The following is a 22,996-nucleotide window of genomic DNA, read 5'->3' as shown; positions in this document are numbered from 1 at the left end:
TGTCTGCCTGCCTGCCTGTCTCTCTGCCTGTCTCTCTCTGTCTGTCTGTCTGCATGTCTGTCTTTCTGTCTGCCTGCCTGTCTGTCTGTCATAGTCTCCAATTAATCGACTCATTCCTTCATTGCTTCACTGATTCAATGTGTCCACAAGGCCAACAGACAAGAGCTTATTTGAAATTGCCGGTGTTGGTATTAGAGCTAGCAGGTGGTGCAGGTGGTGCTGCAGGTGCTGGTGGATGAATGAAATGAAATATGTAACAACTGTGTTTTGCCTTCGTATTACTGAAGATTTCAAATGCCAACATAAAAACAAATCCAAAAAACAAAGTGACATATAATACATATTGTTATATGTAATTACTGAGTCATAGTTGAAAAGCATGAAGCATGTTAAATGACAATTATCTTTTTGACTTTAATAATTTAATTAATAAAAGAGTAAAGTATTCAGATGCTGATCCAGTTTATTTAAAGACAAACAACATTAAAACATTTAAAACAGACTTCTGTTATCAACACAACACACTGTTTTTATTTATTTATTCATAGATGCTGTCTGTCCTTTAAACTGTAGAAAACTCCCAGCATTCACCTGGAGCAGGGGCTTTCAGTTGATGGCGAGGCAGAGCCACTGCAGGAGGAGAAGAAGAAGAGTTCAGTGATGATGTCATGAGGCAGCTGTGTCATGTGACAAAAGGATGGACCAACAAAAGACAAGAAGAAGAAGACAAGCTGATGTTAAAATACAGATGTCACTGCAGCCTGTAGGGGGCACTCTGACCAGCACTGTATATTGGTCAGAGTAACTGGTACAGCACCACAGACAAGCACCAGACTGGAGTTTTACCTGCTGCAGGTCCAGTTGGATCTTCCCCTGGTTCTTCTTATCCAGAGTCCTGAACATCTCTGTGGAAGAAACACTGTTTTATCACTCTACTGGGCACACTGGGAACCAGTCAGTAAATATTCACTCCATTTAGGTCTCGTAGGACAATGCAAGTTATAAAAAAGTTCCTCCGGGGGTGTCAGACAGGAACTTTAGAGGCGGAGTTTGCAGCATTAACTGTCACTGATTGGCCAGACACTAGTCTTGCATAGCCAGACCTCCACACTTCAGAAAAAGGTCTGGCTCAACCCGTCGTCGTCCTGGGACAGGAGATATAAACGTTCTGGCTTCTTTGATTTCTTTAAACCAATCACACTCGTCTTGGGCGGCGCTGAGCCCAGGATGCAGAGACGGTGAACTAGTAAAATAGTGTCTGGGGGGAACTTGTTTTGGTGGAACATTTGCACGGGGGGGGGGGCTGGCATTAAAATGGTTAAATCCCCACAAAAGAAAACACCACATCAAATAGTAAATGACGTATGTAGACAATGTGACACAACTGTTAAAAAAGATAAACATAACTTGATCATCAGTGTCCTGGCGGTGAAGCCTACATATACTATACCTATACGACAGTCTGAGGCTGTCTGTCCCTCAGGCTGTCTGACCCTCAGGCTGTCTGTCCCTCAGACTGTCTGACCCTCAGGCTGTCTGTCCCTCAGACTGTCTGTACCTCAGGCTGTCTGACCCTCAGGCTGTCTGTCCCTCAGACTGTCTGTACCTCAGGCTGTCTGATCCTCAGACTGTCTGTCCCTCAGGCTGTCTGACCCTCAGGCTGTCTGTCCCTCAGACTGTCTGTACCTCAGGCTGTCTGTCCCTCTGGTTTTGTCCACGTGTGATGTGTTTGTAGTTGATGAGACTCACTGAAGAGCATCTCCAGACGAATCAGGCAGCCAATGAAACAGTCGAAGTCGATGGCGTAACTCGTGTCAGCGTATCGACCGACGACCTCCTGAATCACATTGCTGTTCACCTGGAAGCCTGAAAACACACAGAGAGAAGTGTGACTGCAGGAACGTTGAGGATCCAACAGGAGGAGATCTTTATCATAACAACCAGGAAACATCAACATCCTCCACACAGTCAGAGAGAAGGAACCCTGGAACATTCTCAAGAACTCCTTAAAAGTTCCTACAACCTCTTTTAGAACCCTGAGCAAACCCCTTTTTAAAATTCAGAAACCCTATGAGGACTTGTAATAATAAGAATAATAAGAATAATAATAAGAATACCTTAATTATTATATACTTGAATAAAACCGTTTGTAGCCAAAATGCAGCTCAAAGTGTACAAAATAAAATAAGAGAGAGAGCAGCAGACCGTTCAAATAGTTCAGATAGTAAAATCCCTCTTTCAGACCTCAGAGAACCTTGTTAGTTTAGACATGAACACACATATTAACATGCTAACTCATGGAACCATCTCTAAGATCTCTAGAACATTTTTATTATTTAGCATCAACAATGACTTTTATTGGAACCCTGGGGACGGAGCCCTTATTGTTTCATCTCCTGAAGTGGGTGTGTTTCTGGTACCGAGGAACCCAGTGAGGGTAAATATAGACTACATCCTGCTCCGCCTTTATCCCACTAGAGGGTGAAGCTCCAGGGCTCAATTCAACCGAACTCAACACCCTCAGTGTCACCAAACCACCTTCAGTGGCTTGGTTCTCTCTAACACTGATACCAGAGCTGCTCAGAACGTCCTTGTTTTGTGAATCCAGTTGTACACAACTTGTTGTTTTTGTGGCGTCTGTGTTTGGCTAGTCTGACTCACCGGATGGAGGCTGCTGGGACAAGTCTGCCATTGGGCAACTATTTCCTTCCTACACTAGGTATAGTATAGGTAGGCTTCACCTCCAGGACACTGATGATCAAGTTATGTTTGTCTTTTTTAACAGTAAAAGTTGTGTCACATCGGCTACATACGTCGTTTACTATTTGATGTGGTGTTTTCTTTTGAGGGGATTCAACCATTTTCCACCAAAACAGGTTCCCCCCAGACACTCTTTTACAAGTTCACCGTTGCTGCATCCTGGGCTCAGCACCGCCCAAGACGATTGTGATTGGTTTAAAGAAATACAAAGAAGCCAGAGCATTTATATCTTCTGTCCCAGGACGACGACGGGTTGAGCCAGACCTTTCTCCGAAGTGTGGAGGTCTGGCTATGCAAGACTAGTGTCTGGCCAATCAGTGACAGTTAATGCTGTAAACTCCGCCCCTAAAGTTCCTGTTTGACACCCCCGGAGCAGGAACTTTTTTATAACTTGCATTGTCCTACAAGACCTAAATGGTAAATGATCTCACTTATATAGCGCTTTCAACCTTCACGGTTCCCAAAGCGCTTTACAGCTAAGTCTCATTCACCCATTCACTCACACATTCACACGCTGCCATGCAAGGAGTCTTGGGAGGATGGGGGAGCCAGGGATCGAACCACCAACCCGCTCTCTGTTTCTCTCTGAGCTCTGGAACTCACTGGTTCTTTAAATAACTGAAGGAAAAGCTGTTTTTGGGAGCTGATTGTCCGTCTCAGTCCAGTTTATACACAAGGTGAGACGGAGGTGGACAGGTGGATGTGGACTAAAGTTTCTTCAGTCTTCTTCTGATTAAACTGTTTACAAGAACACAAAATTCTTCATAGATCATTTTGCTGTCAGAGTGCACCACATTGATGCATTTAACTTTAAAATGTACAAAACGTTCTGCTGAACCCCTTAAAGGAACCCTAGAACCACCACTAGAACCCCTGGCTCGTCCTGATGGATGTTAGATCAGTGATCAGGAATCTTACCAGCTTCAGCCAGCGCTGCTCTCATCTCATGACTGCTCATCGTACCAGAACCGTCTGAGTCGTGACTCTTAAAGATCTCCTACAGTACAGCACATGAAGAAGAAGAAGAAGAAGAAGAAGAAGAAGAAGAAGAAGAAGAAGCTGTTAGTTAAATATTCCACAGTTTAAATGAGTCTTGTCATATATAAAGTGTGTCATATAACATATTCACATATATCATGTAACGCTGTTAAAACCATCTATCATGGTCACTATCATGACCTGTTTAAATAGAAACGCTGAATTTTTCAGGGGGGGGGTGATGATGACATCTTCCTAAAATGACAAAGTCTGTCGGGCCGTCACCAGCGGTTACCATGGTGACAGCCCATCGTCAGGGTGTCCATGAGCAAGGCACTGAGCTCTGACTCATACAAACAAAATGGCTGCCAGCAGTTTGTTGAGTTCTCACCAAGTATCTCTGGATCTTCATCCACAGAGCGTGAAACTCCAGCAGCCCCAGTTTACTGCTGCCGTCCATCTGAGCCGCAGTCAAAGATCCTGTCTGTGTGTGCACTGACCTGTCTGTCTGTCTGATACTGACCTATCTGTCTGTGCACTGACCTGTCTGTGTGTATTGACCTATCTGTCTGTGTACTGACCTGTCTGTGTGTGCACTGACCTGTCTGTCTGTCTGATACTGACCTGTCTGTGTGTGTACTGACCTGTCTGTGTGTACTGACCTATCTGTCTGTGTACTGACCTGTCTGTGTGTGCACTGACCTGTCTGTCTGTCTGATACTGACCTGTCTGTGTGTGTACTGACCTGTCTGTGTGTACTGACCTGTCTGTGTGTCTGTGTACTGACCTGTCTGTGTGTGTACTGACCTGTCTGTCTGTTTACTGACCTGTCTGTGTGTGCACTGACCTATCTGTGTGTACTGACCTATCTGTCTGTCTGATACTGACCTGTCTGTCTGTGTACTGACCTGTCTGTCTGTCTGATACTGACCTGTCTGTCTGATACTGACCTGTCTGTCTGTGCACTGACCTGTCTGTGTGTGCACTGACCTGTCTGTCTGTTTACTGACCTGTCTGTGTGTGCACTGACCTGTCTGTTTGTCTGATACTGACCTGTCTGTCTGTGTACTGACCTGTCTGTGTGTGTACTGACCTGTCTGTGTGTCTGTGTACTGGCATGTCTGTGTGTGCGTACTGACCTGTCTGTGTGTGCACTGACCTGTCTGATACTGACCTGTCTGTCTGTGTACTGACCTGTCTGTGTGTGCACTGACCTGTCTGTCTGTTTACTGACCTGTCTGTGTGTGCACTGACCTGTCTGTTTGTCTGATACTGACCTGTCTGTTTGTCTGATACTGACCTGTCTGTCTGTGCACTGACCTGTCTGTGTATGTACTGACCTGTCTGTCTGTGTGTGTACTGACTGTCTGTCTGTCTTGAACAGACTGTTTGGTGTTCTGTAAATGATTCATTAGTAACAAAGTAGTTATTATTATTATTATCTATCTGACTAATGGATGAATCGACTCCTCGTCTTAATAACTCTGAATATGAATATGAGATCTTGTGTGTGAATATTTGCTGCCGGGGGCAGAAGGATACATCCAGCAGGCTGATGATGTTGCGGCAGGTCTGCAGACTGAAACCGTCTGTTTTTACATCCGATCCTTCAAACACACAACACACTGATGTCACACTGCAGCTTCAGGTGTTTCATGGCTGTTTTTAAATACACATGAATTATGAAACTGCATCAGCAGAAGCTGCTGAGTGAAGATACATCAGTCTGAACTGAACCACAGGGGCTCCTGGTCTACAACCAACCAGGTCATTGGTTCAGGACCTTTCAACAAAAAGTCATTCCAGAATGTTTTACATAAAATACATTAAACAACTACACAAAAACAGAAATACTCTCTTCTTGTGAAATTAAAACTATGAAGGAACTATCTGTTCATGAATCTGTCTCTTCTTACTCTGAGCAATCACTTTGTCCAAAATCTGTTGGAGCTCAATGGCAGAAATTTCAGAGTCCTGTTAAGACAGAAAGAAATAAAACGTGAGATGTTTTGTTTATGGACAGAAATTAAGTTGTCAATTTAAGAAGAAATGTAGGTAAAACATTTTGTTACATTTCCAGAGATCTGAACAAAGAGACGTTTGAAGTGAGGATCCACGTCGTTCTGTCCAACATCAGGCTGGAAGGAAAAATATAAGAATGTATGAAAAAATCAAAAAGTATTACAGATATTATGTGATTAAGTGATTATCTTGGTCTAACAAGTTATTATCTTGTTCTAACAAGTTATTATCTGTTCTAACAAGTTATTAACTGGTCTAACAAGTTATTATCTTGTTCTTACTAGTTATTATCTGATTCTAACAAGTTATTAACTGGTCTAACAAGTTATTATCTTGTTCTAACAAGTTATTATCTTGTTCTAACGAGTTATTATCTGATTCTAACAAGTTATTATCTGTTCTACCTAGTTATTATCTTGTTCTAACTAGTTATTATCTACTTCTAACAAGCTATTATCTTGTTCTAACAAGTTATTAACTTGGTCTAACAAGTTATCTTGTTCTAACAAGTTATTATCTACTTCTAACAAGTTATTATCTTGTTCTAACAAGTCATTAATTTGTTCTAACAAGTTATTATCCATTCTAACAAGTTCTTAGCTATTAGCTTGTTGTAACTAGTTATTAGCTTGTTCTAACTAATTCTTATTTGGTCTGACAAGTTATTATCTTGCTCTAACAAGTTATTATCTGTTCTAACAAGTTATTAACTTGGTCTAACAAGTTATCATCTTGTTCTAACTAGCTATTATCTTCTTCCAACAAGTTATTAACTTGGTCTAACTAGTTATTATCTTGTTCTAACTAATTCTTATTTGTTCTAACAAGTTATTATCTTGTTATAACAAGTTGCAATGTGTTTTAACAAGTTATTAACTTGGTCTAACAAGTTATTATCTGTTCTAACAAGTTATTATCTGTTCTAACTAGTTATCTTCTTGGTCTAACTAATTCTTATCTGTTCTCACAAGTTATTACCTTGTTCACACAAGATGGATCTAATAACTTACAAGATGAACAAATCTTATCTCCATAGATATATCCCTTTTGTTTAAACACAAATGTTTTATAAATTGAGGAAGAAACTACAGCTTGATAGCTGACAAAACAGGCGTCACAAACCTCCTGGATATCAACGTTTATATCCTCCTCCATCGGGCTGAAACACAGAGAAAAAAAAGATAGAAAATAATTACTTCAGAGAGAAGACCAACTATTTTCTATCTCACAAATCTGACCAGTGCATGACAGAGTTATCGCAGTGTGTTTATATCTATGTATAGTTGGATGTATCAGTAAGGGTGATGAAGAGGAGTACAGGGCTGCTGTGGACAACTTTGTCACATGGTGCGAGCAGAACCACCTGCAGCTCAACATGACAAAGACAAAGGAGCTGACTGTGGATCTGAGGAGGACCAAGGCACCGATGACCCCTGTTTCCATCCAGGGGGTCAGTGTGGACATTGTAGAGGATTACAAGTACATGGGAGTCCATATAGACAATAAACTGGACTGGGTAAAGAACACTAATGCCCTCTACAAGAAGGGCCAGAGCCGTCTCTATTTTCTGAGGCGGCTGAGGTCCTTCAACATCTGCCGGACTATGCTGAGGATGTTTTATTAACATCCTAAATTAACAGTATTGCTGATTACCAAAATATCTTATGTTTCTGTAATGGTTAATCCACCAGTATGTGCAAGCCAAGCTCTTTAATCAAAATGATATCTTTAATGCTAAAATATAATTATTGTTGTTATCCATGAATTTTCAAATTTACTGTTTTACAAAAAAGCAGAAAAAAATAGTAAAGCACATTATTATTTTTTGATTGAGATGCCAAATTACAGTTATTTACTTGCATTCCTGAACAGAAAAATGTGTTTTATGGTTGCAAGAATGCAAGCTCTTATCAGGGCCAAAGGACGTCATACAAAATATTAAGATTTTTGGTTAATATATGTGAATAAGGACTATTTAGTTGTTCCAGTTTGTTATTTGCCTAATAAATAACAATACATTTTTTTGTTTGAAACAAGTTTTTGACAGATTTCTAAAATATTTGTGTTTCCTCATTTTTATGACAGGTGGTCTAATAAATTTGTTAAGCACTGTATATGCACATGCATATACATTGTTATTGTATATATATTTTTTTTTTATTTTCACTTAAATATTGTAAATGTGTATATTTTTATCTTTATTTTTTATTTCCTATTTCTTATTTTTATATTTTGTACATACTTTAGCTCTAAATTTATGCTACTTTCTAATCTTGAATGGGAGCACCGGTACTGTACAATTTCCCCCCTGGGATCACTAAAGTATTTCTGATTCTGACTCTGATTCTGATGTGACTGACCTGGTGTGGGCCTGTTTTTCGGTGAACACCCTCAGGATGAAGCTTCCTTTGTGGTGTGGTTCGAAGGTGGAGGGGATGATGGCGTACTCTCCGGGCGCCAGTTTGAATCGATCGCACACCTCTCGCAGGTTGATGAAGTTTTGACTGCGAGCCACAGCTGTCCTCCTCAGCAGGACATCCGGGCCCAGGTGGACATTACTGCGACCTTTATACTGACCACAGAATAAGAAGTTTGGATGATATATTCAATATTTGATTACCACTGTGACTGTATGTTGTTTTCACTTTCCATCTTGCTGCAGATGCTCCATCTTACTCTGTAGTTTAAGTAACTAATAACTGTGAAAAAAAATATAGTACAATATTTCCAATAATTAAATTTTTCAATAACAATATTTATTAAGTGTTGTGAAGTAGAAGTGTATAGTAGCATAAAATGGAAATACTCAAGTAAAGTACAAGTACTTCAAAATTGTACTTAAGTATAACACTTGAATACACGTTCCACCGCCGCTAAACATTGACTGGGATGGATCATCTCTCTGTAGCAAGTTTCCATAGAAAATAAATAAATAAACAAATAAATAGAATAAATAGATCTAAAAAATGGAAGTTTAATAAGCATAAACTATTACTACTCAAGTACTCAGTAGTCAATGGGCTTAGACATGTGTTTGTTTCATCCTTAAAATGTGCGATGAATCTGAGCCATTGAATTCACCTCATCAGGAACCTGGAAGAAAAACACAAAAACACTTTATTTTCTAATAACAACATGTCACTGAGTATTTGGTCTGCAGGTAACAAACACCTGGAGTCTTCTAATCACTGAATCTGACTGTTTATGGATAAAGATTTGCAAAATAAACTTGAAAATAATCGTTCAGTATTTGAAACTGAAAGGTTTAATACGTCAAACAAGACTAAAATCGGTAATACAGTCAGATTATGATATACTGTATGTATCATGGCGGAAAATGGGAATCAACTGATCTTTGAGGTAGATAGACGGCCCATTATCTGGTAAAAGACCTTCTCAAATAGGACAGCGTTTGGTCTATAAAATATCAGAAAACTGTCCCTGTCCTGTGGTGTCATCACAGCAATGTGTATTTGTACCATGTAGATGGAGAATCCGATGGTGTTGAGGTCTCGTCCGAAGCGTCTCTCCCTGCGAGCATCTTTCTGCATCAGACCGATCAGCACGGTGCAGCCATCCTTGTCGTCGTGAGGGTCATCGTCCACATCCTCCAGTCGGATGAAGAACTGAGGGTTGGAGCAGAACGTGGCTGCAGAGAAAACACAGGAGGTCAGTTTATAGATGGTGTTTTACACTTTCCCTTTTCACAAAGTCAATATGAGAAGTGGAAGTCCTGAAGTGTGTAAGCTGAAAGAAGGCATCAGTTAAAGTGGCAGCTGAAATATAAGCACTGACAGCAGTTGCAGTAAATTGAGTATGAACAGTGAAAGTTGTTGTCGTTAGAAAAAGGATTTCAAAGAAGTTTTCAAAAATGAAGGCCTGAGACCTGAAAGGGTTTGAAGTTTGAAGTTAGTTGAGGTGTCAGTTTCACTGAAAGCAGATGAACTCTCAGTTAAAGAAAAGAGATGAAAACAGTGAAAATATAAAAGCAGTTTAAATGTCATTTGGATTCGAACCGTTTTTCAGCATACTTTCTAAGTTTCAACATTCCTGCCATTATAATGGGGAAAAAAGTTGAATACTTTAGTATGAAAGATCTGAAACGAATATGTCCTCAATAAGCATTTTGAGTTGAACAGTTTGGTTCAATTTTCTAGAAGAAATAAGAAGAAAGTTGGAGCGTGCTAAAAAAGTGTCCAGACGAAGAAGCAGAAAAAAAGAGATGAATATGAGAACTTATTTGTGTATCGTGGAAGACAGTATTAATTTCATCAATGGAAACTATGATGAAAAATATTTGTTGACAACCTTTTTTTTCTCTCCCCTGAGATAAACTCAGTGAACAGCGTTTTAGAGAATCAGATTGTGAATGATCAGCTGCTTTGCAGTGGAGAGAACAGCTAGCTGTGCTAATGCTAATGCTAATGATAAGTGAGCAGGAATGACAGAGAGAGAGAGCAGCTCAGAGTTTATAATGATAACTGGGTTTACAGAGGAGAGTCAGTCAGTCAGTCAGTAACCATGGTAACTGTACACAACAAAGATGGAGACAGCTGGAGCCTTAAAATGCTTAGAAGATATAAAAATTAAAAATGCAGGACGGAAATGAGCCTAAAGTTTCACTGAGGAAGTACAATGTTTTTAGTTTTTGTTATTTTTACTCACTCTTTTCTTAGTTTTTGTGACAAAAACTAAGAAAAGAGTGAGTAAAAATAATCTACATTTTCGTCAGAAGAGTAAAGGAGCTGTACTGAGCTGTACCTGGGTAGTTCCTGCAGCCTCCAGCAGTGGAGCCGACCCTCCACACACCATCGAACTCGCTGTAGTTCCAGCTGCCCACCTGGTTGCTGTTAAGCGTGTCTGGTGTCAGGTTACAGATGTCGAGGTGGGAAAACTGACGCAGGAAATCGATGTAGGACATCCTGCAGCCAGCAGAGAGAGGAGAAGAAGAAGAAGGTTTAGCTAGTTTTAATTACAGTTTATACAGTTAGTGCAGTTAGGTAGTTTTAACTACAGTTTATACACTTAGCTAGATTATACAGTTAGCTAGTATTAATTACATGTTATACAGTTAGTGCAGTTAGCTAGTTAAAACAGTTAGCTAGTTTTAATTACAGTTTATACAGTTAGTGCAGTTAGCTATTTTTATCTACCTTATATACAGTTAGCTAGTTTTAACTATAGTTTATACAGTTAGTAAGTTTTAACTACAGTTTATACAGTTAGCGAGTTTTAACCATAGTTTATACAGTTAGCTAGTTTTAACTGTAGTTTATACAGTTAGCTAGTTTTAACTACAATTTCTACAGTTAATTTTAACTGCAGTTTATAGTTATCTAGTTTCAACTATAGTTTATACAGTTAGCTAGTTTCAACTATAGTTTATACAGTTAGCTAATTTGAACTACAGTTTATACAGTTAGCTAGTTGAACTTCCTTAGTTTGAACTACAGTTTATACAGTTAGTTAGTTTGAACACAGTTTATACAGCTTGCTAGTATATAAAGTGGTTCAAACTAGCTAACTGTATAAACTGTATTAGAACTACTTTAGTTTGAACTGTTCATTTGTATAACAGTTTATACAGTTAGCTAGTTTGAACCGCTTTATATACAGTTCACTAGTTTTTAATTTCTTTATATACAGTTAGCTAGTTTGAACTAAAACAGTAAAAGTTAAATGATGAAAAGTCATGATCAGAAAATTATTTATTAACTGTGCTGATTATTTCTCTCAGTGTATGAAACAATATAATAATTATATCCATAATTTCTGAATATTTCATGATGCATCTACACCCACCAGAACTCTCCATCATCAGCAGAGTGATCCAGCTTTTTCTTCTCCTCCGGCTGAACTCCATTCCACTCCTTCGAACTGACAAACAGTCAAAATTAACAGAAACATCAGAGGCTCTCTGAATAAAGGACCAGAAACCCACAGAGGGAATCAAACAAACTGGTCTCACTGGTTTCAGTCACATGGATGAAAATGACCGGAACTGTTTTCAGTGTTTAATTGTTGGAGGTCTTTGAGGTTCAGTCTCAATGATTTAAGTTCTTTGAATACAAAAGACAGATTTAATAAACCTGATCCATTCATTTATCAAATCTATGTTGGTTTTAAGATGTTAGGCGCCTCAATGAGCTGCCAGTCAGATGGTTTAATACAAAAAATGTAAAGATGATCTGATCTCAAGTGGATTCAACAGGTTTGATTTCTCACTGGTTACAGTTAGGAGAGAAAAACTGGAACTGGAATCATTTTATTCAGAATTTAAAAAGTTAATGTTCTTTAGACGGATGGACGGACGGACGGACAGACAGACAGATAGACAGACTGGATGATGGACAGACAGACGAACGGACGGACAGACAGAATGACGGACAGACAGACAGAATGACGGACAGACAGACGAACGGACAAACAGACAGAATGACAGACAGACAGATGAACGGACGGACAGACAGACAGACAGAATGATGGACAGACAGACAAACGGACGGACAGACAGAATGACGGACGACAGACAGAATGACGGACAGACAGACGAACAGACGGACGGACAGAATGACAGAATGACGAACAGACAGACAGACAGACAGAATGACGGACAGACAGACGAACGGATGGACAGACAGAAAGACAGACAGAATGACGGACAGACAGACGAACGGACAGACATAGACGGACAGACAGACAGATAGACGGACGGACAGAGAGACAGACAGATGGGCAGACAGAGAGACAGATGGATGGACGGACAGAGAGACAGACAGACGGGCGGACAAAGAGACAGATGGACAGACAGACCAACAGACAGACAGCCAGCCAGACAGATGGATGGACGGATGGACAGACAGATAGATTAGTATGAGGACCTGGACTCACTTGTCACTCCAGGCTCCGGTCCACTCCACCTGACCCCAGGGGTTCCTGATCCTCAGCAGGTCCACCAGAGAACCAGAGTGATGAACCTGCAGGACGTACCAATATTAGCTAATGCTGTAGATTATTCTACAAATACTGAGTTACTGGAAATGCTCATAGCTCAAAGAGCTTGCAACCAAGGTAGATGCGCTCACAAGCATGGTTGAGGCAATGAAACAACAAAGTCACCCACGACCTTCAGACCTGGTGAATCAATATTCCCAAAATAAGATGAGATTCAAGAAGGAGAAGCCTTACGGTTGTCCAAAATGTGTTGAACATAAACCAGAAGCCATTGTTTTTTTGTGGGGAGGAAGGTCACAGAGCTGTGGGCTGTTTAAAGAAACAAAAGAGTCAGGGAAACGTGAACCGGTCGCTGTCGTGGGGCACCCAGTGATCGGATCTGCAAAGGAGCCCCAAATGTTAGGACGACAGATCTTCCCTCAACCGTTACCCCAGAAGTAGCTAGTACACAAAATAGTTACAGACAAAGTGAATCCTCTAGTCAGTTCTCTTTTGAGCCACCATGTGCTAAACATGGAGCTGTTGCCAAACTTATAGGAAAGAAGGCTAACGCCTAAGAGCAGGTGTGAAGGACATGGTCATCCCTGAGTGGGCTGCTGAGCATCAAAGTATACTTGAGAAACTGGTTGACATGTTAACCCATCCCCCGGTTCTAGCATACCCAGATTTTGACCTGCCATTTGTCCTACATACTGATGCATCGGAGCAAGGTCTCGGGGCTGTTCTCTACCAGCAGCAGTGTGAAAAACCTTGAGTCATTTGGTATGGGTCACAAACTCTAACACCTGGGAAGTTAGAGTTCCTTGCTCTACACTGGGCAGTGTGTGAGAAGTTTAGAGATGATCTCTTTTATGCTCGACACTTCACCATCTATACCAATAACAATCCACTCACTTATATTATGAGCAGGGCCAAACTCAATGCGGTTGGCCACCGCTGGGTGGGAGAATTGTCAGACTTCCATTTTAACATAAAGTATAGGCCTGGTAGAGTTAATACAGATGCGGATACTCGCTGCGCTGTCCCGTGTCCCTCTTCATACTGACCGCTACATGTCAACATGCACAGAGGAGTTGTCACAGGATGTGGTGAATGCAGCCTGGGGGGGAAGGCTGCCCAGAGAGGAGATGTGGCCTGAGTGGCTACTCTCTCTGCCTCCTCTCTTGATGTTATCCTACAGCCTCGCACACCTCCACATGAAATAAGTCATAACGAGTTGATTCAAGCCCGAGGGGAAGACCCCACGGTTGGGGAGAAAGCAGTTGGTTCTAGCTCTCAAATACCAGTCTGTTGTCTTGAAGCACCTTCATGATAACATGGGGCATGTGGGTACAGAGAGAGTACTTCACCTCGCCAGGGAAAGGTTTTACTGGCCTTACATTAAAAAAGGTGTATAGAGGATTATGTGACTAAGAAATGCTGTTGTATAAAACAGAAGAAGCCCACAATCCATGTACGTGTACCCATGAGCAGCTTGAAATCTATCTCACCCTTGAACTGGTCTGTATAGATTACTTGCATCTTGAGAAGAGCAAAGGGGGATATGAGTACATTTTGGTGGTAATCCATATCACAAGGTTCGCTCAGGCCCCTGCACAGAAATTTGCTCTTGCTGGTCAATGATTTACCAGTGGAATTTCCACCACAGTCAGCTAAACCAATCTCTGGACCATCACAAGGGAAAGGAAACCCTCGAGTGAGAGTAAGTGATGTGAGGGACCAAACTATAAGTGCTGAGACATCTGACTCTGATGATGAGTCAGAAAGAGGTTACTGGTTGAGGAGAACAGCTACCTCTGAGAGACCAACCATGTTCCGGAGGGAGCAGATGCCAGTGCTGGAGACACAGGTCCAGACTCCTAGGAAACCTTTCAGAGTCCAATATGAACCGGCACAAAGAATATCTTCTGAAGAAACCCAATACTGGGGTGAAGATTCGTGCGGATCAGGTGGTGTACATGGGGAAGGTCGCGGACAGATGGGGACCCAAACCTTACCTGAAATGGGCCCCCGTGCCACTGGGAGCTGAGACGCAGACAAAGGGTCGATGTGAAGAAGGACACTCATGAGACAATGATGAACAGGACATGCCTCATCAAACTGAACCAGAGGGAAACAACAACCGCACGGCCCCTGATGTACCCCAGTCCGACGAGGACCAAGGATTGTCTCAACATACACACCTTGAGGAGCAGATACAAGACCTTCAACCTGCCTTTCCTGTCCCACTGAGACGGTCCACAAGGGAAAGACGACCAGGCCAAATGCTCACCTACTCATCCCTTGACCATCCAACATACCAGTTGTGTCCCACTGTAAATGCTGTTGATATTTACCTCATGCCCTATACTCACCTGTGGCACCCGCAACCATACTCGCCATCATTCCAATGTACACCCCTCATCCAATATTCATATTTACCATTTATCTACCCCATACATGGTCAGTGAAGAGTCACAGCATACCCAGTCAGCCCTCAGAACCATACATTCTTAAGGGTGTAAGGGTTTTGTACATTGTAAATATTTCTGTGTTTTGTAAGAAAAATGTTGTTATGGTTATTGAAATTATCTTGAATGGAAACTTGTGATTTAAAGTAAGTGTCGGGAGCCACTTTTGTTGTTGGGGAGCATGTGGCGCACCTGAGTTCATGTGACCACATTTATGTAATAATTTAAACATAACATAAACGTAACATAAACACACTGAGAACATCGAAGCCACGTTGAGCGGCTTCTTGTTTCTCCTCCTCATAAACAAGACAAATTGGACTTAGAGCTTAGAGCGTCCAGTCATTTCCCAGAATGCCTCACCTGCTGTGCTGCAGTGATGGAGTAGGCGTGTCCTTTAACCAGCTTCTGACCGGTGATTGCCTCTGTCTCATACGAGCTGGAAATCTGAGAAACAGGGAAATATATTATATAAATACTTCAAAACTGCAAAAATACTTCACCATCTTATTAGACTCCAGAGCAGCTAACAGGCAGGTTAATGAACATTTTAAGGCACAAACACAACTGCACATGTTGATCCTCTCAGAAACTCTCCGATTTTTACCTATAATCTTAACAGTTCCCTGCCAGCCAATCAGAAACATTACAAGTCACAGAGTTCCTGGAGTTTTTAAATGCGTCTCTGTTTGAGTTTTTGAATGTTTACGTCGATGGAGCAGCCGAGCAGCGAGCCGAGCTTCAGGGCCTTCCTCATGATGTTAAACAGGAAGGGCGGAGCCTCCTTCAGGTCATAGCTCTCTGAGATTCCTCCAGTGAAATCCTCAAAACCCTCAATACTTGAACCTCCAGTCAGAGCCTCGTACGAGCTGTTCACCCTGCAGGAGGAGAACAAATGATAATTTTGACAAAACTAACTTATAATTACAATCATTTTGCACACTTTACTTTGGTGTTCGTACTGTTTGTTTTTGCACTACTCCTGTGTGGTTTGTTCGTGTGATGCTGCTGTGAAATATTGGATAAATAAAGTATTCATGTTAAAACAAACTCATGAGCTAATAGACAAAATGAATGAATGAATTAATGGTCTTAAGATCTTAAGGAGCTAACAAGCTAATAACCTTAATGACCTCAATGAGCTAATAAACTAAATGGACCAATGAACTAATTACATAATGCTCCTGGCTGAAACACTAGCTAAGGGGTGACTGAGGGGGCAATTGTTTTCACAAAATTGTATTAATTGATTTAACTGTTCAATGTCCTCAGAAAGGCTAAATAACAACAACATGAGGCATAAGAACTTACATAAGAACGTAGAATCAGCAGAGCGCTGACAACGTTCTGAATTAATGAACGATTCATCAGCAGGTAGAAACAGCTCTCTCTCTCTCTCTGAATGGAGTTGAAGTGTTAGTTGTATAATAATTAAATAAGTTAAAGTAAAGTTGAAAGGAAGTTGATGTGAAAGCACTCAAAGAACTTGAAAAGTGACAGTAAAAGTATCACAATAACACTAAAATGTACTAACAATAAAATAAAACTGTAAAATGAGGGAACATGAAGTGAAAGTGAAGTTTACTCTGCAGCGTTTCAGGTGAAGCAGAATAAATCAGTTTTACCTGTTCAGTATAAAGAGCTGAGTCAGCAGCTCTGTTTGTTTTCCAGGCAGGCCGATGCAGAGTGTTTACTGAGTAAACCTTCCTCCACCCAGCTCCTAATCACCTCCAACACACACACACACATACACACCAACACTCACCAGGCACTCACTCAACACTCCTCTAACTACTGGCTTCCTACTGTGAGTGTATAGAGGCTGATCTGGAGTCAGCCAAGGTGAATAATGTTTCAGTTGGTGCTTCAGTCACAACAAACTGCTTTAGTTTGAGATTTCTTATGTGTTTTTAGAAGATCATGATTATTTACAGTCACCTGTAAACCAAACTACAGTCAGAAAAACATCCACTTTAGTCTGTCCAGCTCTTTAATCCAGAGCACTTAAAGGAGCTGCATTGTCAGTTTAAGGATAATCACAAAAAAGGAGTTCAAATGGGAGTTGAAGAGTAAGTGCAGAAAGGAATGGAAGAGTCAGTTAGTGTAAACAAGAAGTGTAACCACTGAGAGAAAGTGTTAGATGGAAGTATACAAACTAAAAGTAGTTAAAATGTCAGTTTATTGTCATCTGAAGCATCAAAATAAGTTCTTTCAGCTGCAGTGTCAGTGTGATCACAGAGTCCAGCTGAGGCTGATGAATGTCATTAGTTCTGCAGCTATTTGGTCATAAACCAAAGTCATTAGGACTCCTCTGGGGAGCATGAATGTGTTTCTTACTTGGCGTAGGCTTTTTCCAGCAGGGCGCTCCAGAACTCTCCTCCCTCTGCTGAGTGAACGAACAGCAGCTTTCCATCTCTGGTGGGCAGTCGATCATCCACAACCACGTCCACCCACTCCCCATACTGCCACAGCTACAGGTACAAAAACACATGATGTCACTTCCTCTGGAGGCTCCACCCACTCCCTGTAGTGTCTACCTGTGTCCTAAATTTGGTTGTCCAGTTGTCGATGGTGCATAAAGGTGATCCTTGTCACCTCGTAAAGTGATAAACTGATGATGCTAGCAGGTGTTGTTTCTCAGGTGTCTCCATCACCTGAACTGGACCAATGAAAAAGCCTCTGCACGATGTAAATAATGAGCATGTTGATGTCCATTGGAGTATCAGTACAAGTACTGAAAGCAGTTGATGTGTCAGATCAGATTTATTTACTTTATTGATCCCCAGAGGAGAGATTCAGGTGTTGCAGCAGCACAAGGACAGAAATACAACTACTGATTCTAATTGTACATTAAACAAAGATGGTAACAAATGTAGTAAAGTTCAACTCAATGCCATGATCATGTCATATACTGTTTGATGAGCTGGGCACAAGCCTCCTGCACAACACTCTGTACATCAGTCTGCCACCAGGCTCTGAAGGTGCTCGGCAGGTAGCCAAACACCCATCACCATGGTTACTGCCTAACAAATCATAATTTACTGAGCTGAGACAATTGTATCAAATGTACAGACGCTCATCTTGTCTATAAGATGGCCTGCTGGTGTAGTACATAGTGTAATAAAACAGGATAGCATTAATATAATACAGTATAATATAGTAATAGAAAATATAGGTGAAATATGGTAATATAATATAGTACAGCAATATCACAGAATATAAAATATAATAAAGTATGGTATCATATACAATAAATAACACATATAGTATAATATATAATATAAGAAGATTATTAAATATAAATATTTGACGTGCAAACAGTTCAATTGTCAGTTGAAGCAGCTGCAGTGTCAGCTTAAGTGAAATCATGGCAAGAAGTCAAAGTAAGTTGAAGTGTTACCAGGAAGTGTAAACACCAATCAAAGTTAGTGCGACACATTATCCATTAACCTGCTGCACGGATCAATAAAGTCATGCCAAACTCTGTAAACTAGATCATGAACTGGTCCCAGTACAACGCTGGGATCTGTATCTTTGAGTGAAACTGCTGGTGGAAAACATCTGACTTTACAAGTCAACGAAGAGCACCTGAACACACCATCAGCTCTGTCTCTGAGACGTTCAAATCTCATGTAATAAAACAAAGACACAGCTGCAGCTCATGATGTCACTTCCTGTAAATAGTTGTTGAGAACAATAGAGTCCTCAGAGAGCTGCACACACTCAGAGAGACGATCCAGCAGCAACTGATAAATAAATCATAATAATAAATAAGCAGACATATCTTTTAATTGGACAAGGTGGCTGTCACCCCATTTATTTCTGTCTGTTTTTCAGTTAGTCGTTGAAGTGAACCTGAGTGACCTGGAAGTGGAAGATGCCGGCATACTGCACGCTGAAGCTCTGTCCAGGAGGAACCACTCTGTTGAGGATCTGAGGGTCCAGGGTCAGAGAGGCGATGGCAGCCAGCAACCAGCAGTCACCTGACAGACACACATCAGGTCACATGATCACACTTGTCAGAGGTCACACAGCTGTGTGTGTGTGTGTGTGTGTGTGTGTGTGTGTTCTCACCCAGCACTCCCTGACAGATGTCTGTTCTCTTTGCTCCATCAACAATGAACTGAGGATCAGAACACAGCTCCTGATTGGACGAGACATCATTCAATACATTTTATATGTTTTATGGAATATTTATGGAAGTCACGAGAGTTAGCCTGAATCATCATCTGACTGGATCGTGGTGGATCCTTTACTGTAGTGAAAGTACTAATACCACACTGTAAAAATACTTTTCCTTCAGTAAAAGTATGTAAGTATAATCAGGAAAATGCACTTTAAGTATTAACAGCAGTAAAATGTCCCCTGTGATTAATGGACTAATCGTTTCAGCTGTTCTTGTATAATCTACCACACACTGATTCCTCCTTGACGAGCACCATTATTTACATGAAACGAGGCAGACACGACTTTGCCCCATTAAACGCGCATTGTCTGTTGGGCACACCAGAAGACCAGTATTCTAAGTATATACTTTGGAACACCTCTAGCACACAACTAGAGTAATATTTTTTCATGATTCATTCTGTCAAATCATATAAATACAAATGTTTCCCAAAATGTTTAACTGCTCCTGTGAGTACAAAGTCAACATGTTCATGTGTTCATAGAAGCAGCAAGTGTTTAATAAATGAACACATACTGGTTCTCTACTTCCTCATTAAACATTATGACGACATGTATTTCTCTTTGAGGACTAACTTTTATTAACCAGGTGTTTTAGTTAATAAAAGCTAATTATTAACTACATGTTAGTTAATGTTAATAATAATAATAATTAAAATCTGCAGCGGGGTCCAAAGGTGCATTCAGACTTAAGGTGAAGGGAATTTTAGAGGTATTTCAAATACAAAGTGAGAGGAAAGATGCAAGTGTGCAGGAAAGGTCTTGAAGGTCTTGAAGGAAAATAGACTCCAGTGTGTCTGTTGCCTTTTAAAAATCATTCCTGCTCGGCTGCAGTCGGTCGCTGCTGCAACTTTAGCCTCATGCTAACGTCAGTGTTCACTAAGTGGAGTTTGATCATCACTAAATTAAAACCGGCTGCAGCTCACAGACTAGTTTGTACATAGAGATGAGTTGTTACTAAATACAGTCAAGTCTTAATGGTGCAACCTGATTTAATGAATCACTAGTTAGAGACCAGATAGTTGTTACTGAGAAGTCAAGAAGGACGACAAGAAGCTGCTGCAGCTCAGAGCCCAGAGAATGAAGCCTTTACATTTTAATGACGTCCTCATCATCATGATAGAAAGGCTTGTGTATTGATCCACTGATCAAGATTTTCTATATTACCACTGAGTCAGTTGGTCTTCCATACTGTAATTTGACTATGTTGGTCTGTTCTGTCCACACAGCATCTACTTCCTGTCAGTTACTCTGAGAGGGATCCCTCCTCTGTTGCTCTTCCTGAGCTTTCTTCCATTATTTTCAAATTAAAGGGTTTTTTGGGGAGTTTCTCAGCTGGCGTTGAACTTTCAGCCACTTTTAGCTCAGAGTTTTGGTTTTGAGGCACTTTTCATCAAACACTGCAGTTTGCAGTTACATTGTGTTTCTGCATACAGTGAAACATGTGATAAACTCTTGAGAACACATAAATGGTGCTTAATCAATTAGTCGATCGATCACTGTTTTATATGAACTGAATCTCCTTGACTTGACATTTGAAGACGTCCCTTTGGACTCTGAGAAACTAAGATGAATATGCTAAATGACTAATGAGTCTAAACTGATGGTCTCAGCTCACCGTGGGTCGTTTCCACTCCACTCCGATGGTTTTGGAGGAGTAGCGTCCCAGCTGGTTGTATCCCAGAGAGTCCCAGCCTGCGGGGAAGGCTGGGTCACAGAACAGCGAGCCAGCCTGCAGACACTCACTCCGCAGCTGCTCAAAGTCCTGCTGGTTGAAGGGGACAGCGTTGGTCCGGCTGCCGGCACCTTCCTCCTCCCGTGCCTTCCTCCTGGCCAGCTCTGCTGCCATGCTCGTCATCCTGAGAGTCTTCCTAAAGTCTTACAGAGTCTACTGAAGGTCTGCTGAGTTTACTGAAGGTCTGCCTAAAGCCTTACTGAGTCTACTGAAGGTCTGCTGAGTCTACTGAAGGTCTGCCTAAAACCTTACAGAGTCTACTGAAGGTCTGCTGAGTTTACTGAAGGTCTGCCTAAAGTCTTACAGAGTCTACTGAAGGTCTGCTGAGTCTACTGAAGGTCTGCCTAAAGCCTTACTGAGTCTACTGAGAGTCTACTGAACTGAGGTGTGAAGTGTGATCTGTAAGTGAACTGTGTGTATGGGTGAGTGTGTGCGTCTCAGGTATAACAGTGGTCAGATGTAAGGGGGCGGAGCTTTGGTCCAGGTGAGGGAACATTGTGATATCAGTTGACACTGAATTATTCAGAAAGCAAACAGTCTGATAAACACAGTGAGGTGTTTACACTCACCACCAACACCTGAACACACCTGAACACAGACTGAACTCAAACTGTCTCAGCTGGGTCACTGGGTGTCCCACGATCTACAGGTCAGACTTCACCAAAGTCCTGGAGACTGTCTGACAGAAACCTGGCTGTGTCATGAAGAATATGTCATATTTGAAGGCCCCTTCAGTGGGAGACTCATTCCTCCCAAATGTACAACAGAGCGTCACAGGAAATCATTCCTGCCTGTGGTCATCAGACTGTTCAACTCCTCCCTCTGAGTGTCAGACACTCAGAAGAAACAGACTGATCCTGGACCTGCTTCACCTCTGTCAGCAACTACTACCTCATTACTTATTCTCTATTTATACCAATGCAAGGATATTGTTACTCTAGATGGCATTGCCCTGGCCTCCAGCGCCACTGTGAGGAATCTCGGAGTTGTCTTTGATCAGGACATGTCCTTTAACTCTCACGTAAAACAAACTTCAAGGACTGCCTTCTTTCACCTCCGTAACATTGAAACATCAGGAAGATCCTGTCTCAAACAGATGCAGAAAAATGAGTCCATGCATTTGTCACGTCTAGGCTGGATTACTGCAACTCCTTATTATCAGGCTGTCCCAAAAAGTCCCTGAGGACTCTCCAGCTGATCCAGAATGCTGCGGCACGTGTACAGACAGGAACCAGGAAAAGAGATCATATTTCTCCTGTATTAGCTTTGCTGCACTGGCTCCCTGTAAAATCCAGAATAGAGTTTAAAATCCTTCTCCTGACTTACAAAGCTCTTACTGGTCAGGCACCATCATATCTTAAAGAGCTCATAGTACCCTATTACCCCTCTAGAGCACTGTGCTCCCAGAATGCAGGGTTGCTTGTGGTTCCTAGAGTCTCCAAAAGCAGAACAGGAGCCAGAGCCTTCAGCTATCAAGCTCCTCTCCTGTGGAATCGGCTCCCAGTTTGGGTCCGGGAGGCAGACACACTCTCTACTTTTAAGAGTAAGCTTAAAAAAAAAGCTTTTTGATAATGCTTATAGTTAGGGCTGGCCCAGGCCTTCCTGGACCAGCCCCTAGTTACGCTGCTATAGTCCTAGACTGCTGGGGGACTTCCCATGATGCACTGAGCTTTCCTCCTCTCCCTCTCCATCTTTACACATTCATCTCCCTACAACTTTATACCTCCCCGGAGTTTCTTTGTGCTTTCTCGTCTCGCAGGTTGCTGTGGATCGTGGTCCTGGTACGCCTGGCTGCTGCTGCCATGGGCCTGCCTGACTCTCATCACTACAGTTATTATTATTAGTCATAGTTCTGTTACTATTAAAGCTGTTATTGCTATTATTAATCATATCTCAGCTATTATTACAGATG

The 22,996-nt window shown here is 41.4% G+C and overlaps 1 protein-coding gene across 1 annotated transcript; it reads right to left on the bottom strand.

The window, feature by feature from the left end:
- Nucleotides 1-510: 510 nt before the first annotated feature.
- On the bottom strand, nt 511-21,207 carry capn8 (calpain 8). The gene is made up of 21 exons (XM_070914925.1): nt 20,968-21,207; nt 19,239-19,308; nt 19,029-19,147; nt 17,502-17,635; nt 15,874-16,042; nt 15,528-15,611; nt 12,652-12,737; nt 11,563-11,637; nt 10,522-10,682; nt 9,240-9,409; nt 8,842-8,853; nt 8,121-8,332; nt 6,883-6,919; nt 5,811-5,876; nt 5,655-5,712; nt 5,281-5,345; nt 4,130-4,198; nt 3,679-3,757; nt 1,750-1,866; nt 847-905; nt 511-630 (listed from the first exon to the last, which is right to left on the bottom strand). The coding sequence occupies exons 1-21, from the start codon at nt 21,205-21,207 to the stop codon at nt 607-609; spliced, it is 2,106 nt and encodes a 701-aa protein (XP_070771026.1). The 3' UTR covers nt 511-606.
- Nucleotides 21,208-22,996: the final 1,789 nt, after the last annotated feature.

Source organism: Enoplosus armatus, chromosome 2, assembly GCF_043641665.1.
Source record: "Enoplosus armatus isolate fEnoArm2 chromosome 2, fEnoArm2.hap1, whole genome shotgun sequence".
NCBI lineage: Eukaryota > Metazoa > Chordata > Actinopteri > Centrarchiformes > Enoplosidae > Enoplosus > Enoplosus armatus.
Note: the sequence above shows the minus strand (reverse complement) of the source record. Positions and strands in the feature narration are given on the sequence as shown.

Bases quoted from the DNA above. Each gene is read 5' to 3' on its own strand.
- capn8 (XM_070914925.1), bottom strand. From the start codon at position 21,207: ATGACGAGCATGGCAGCAGAGCTGGCCAGGAGGAAGGCACGGGAGGAG. The intron at 12,738-15,527 runs GTGAGGCATTCT...TACGTCCTGCAG, and splicing joins CCATCACTGCAGCACAGCAG to GTTCATCACTCTGGTTCTCT. The intron at 5,346-5,654 runs GTAAGAAGAGAC...GTGTGTTTGAAG, and splicing joins GGACAAAGTGATTGCTCAGA to GATCGGATGTAAAAACAGAC.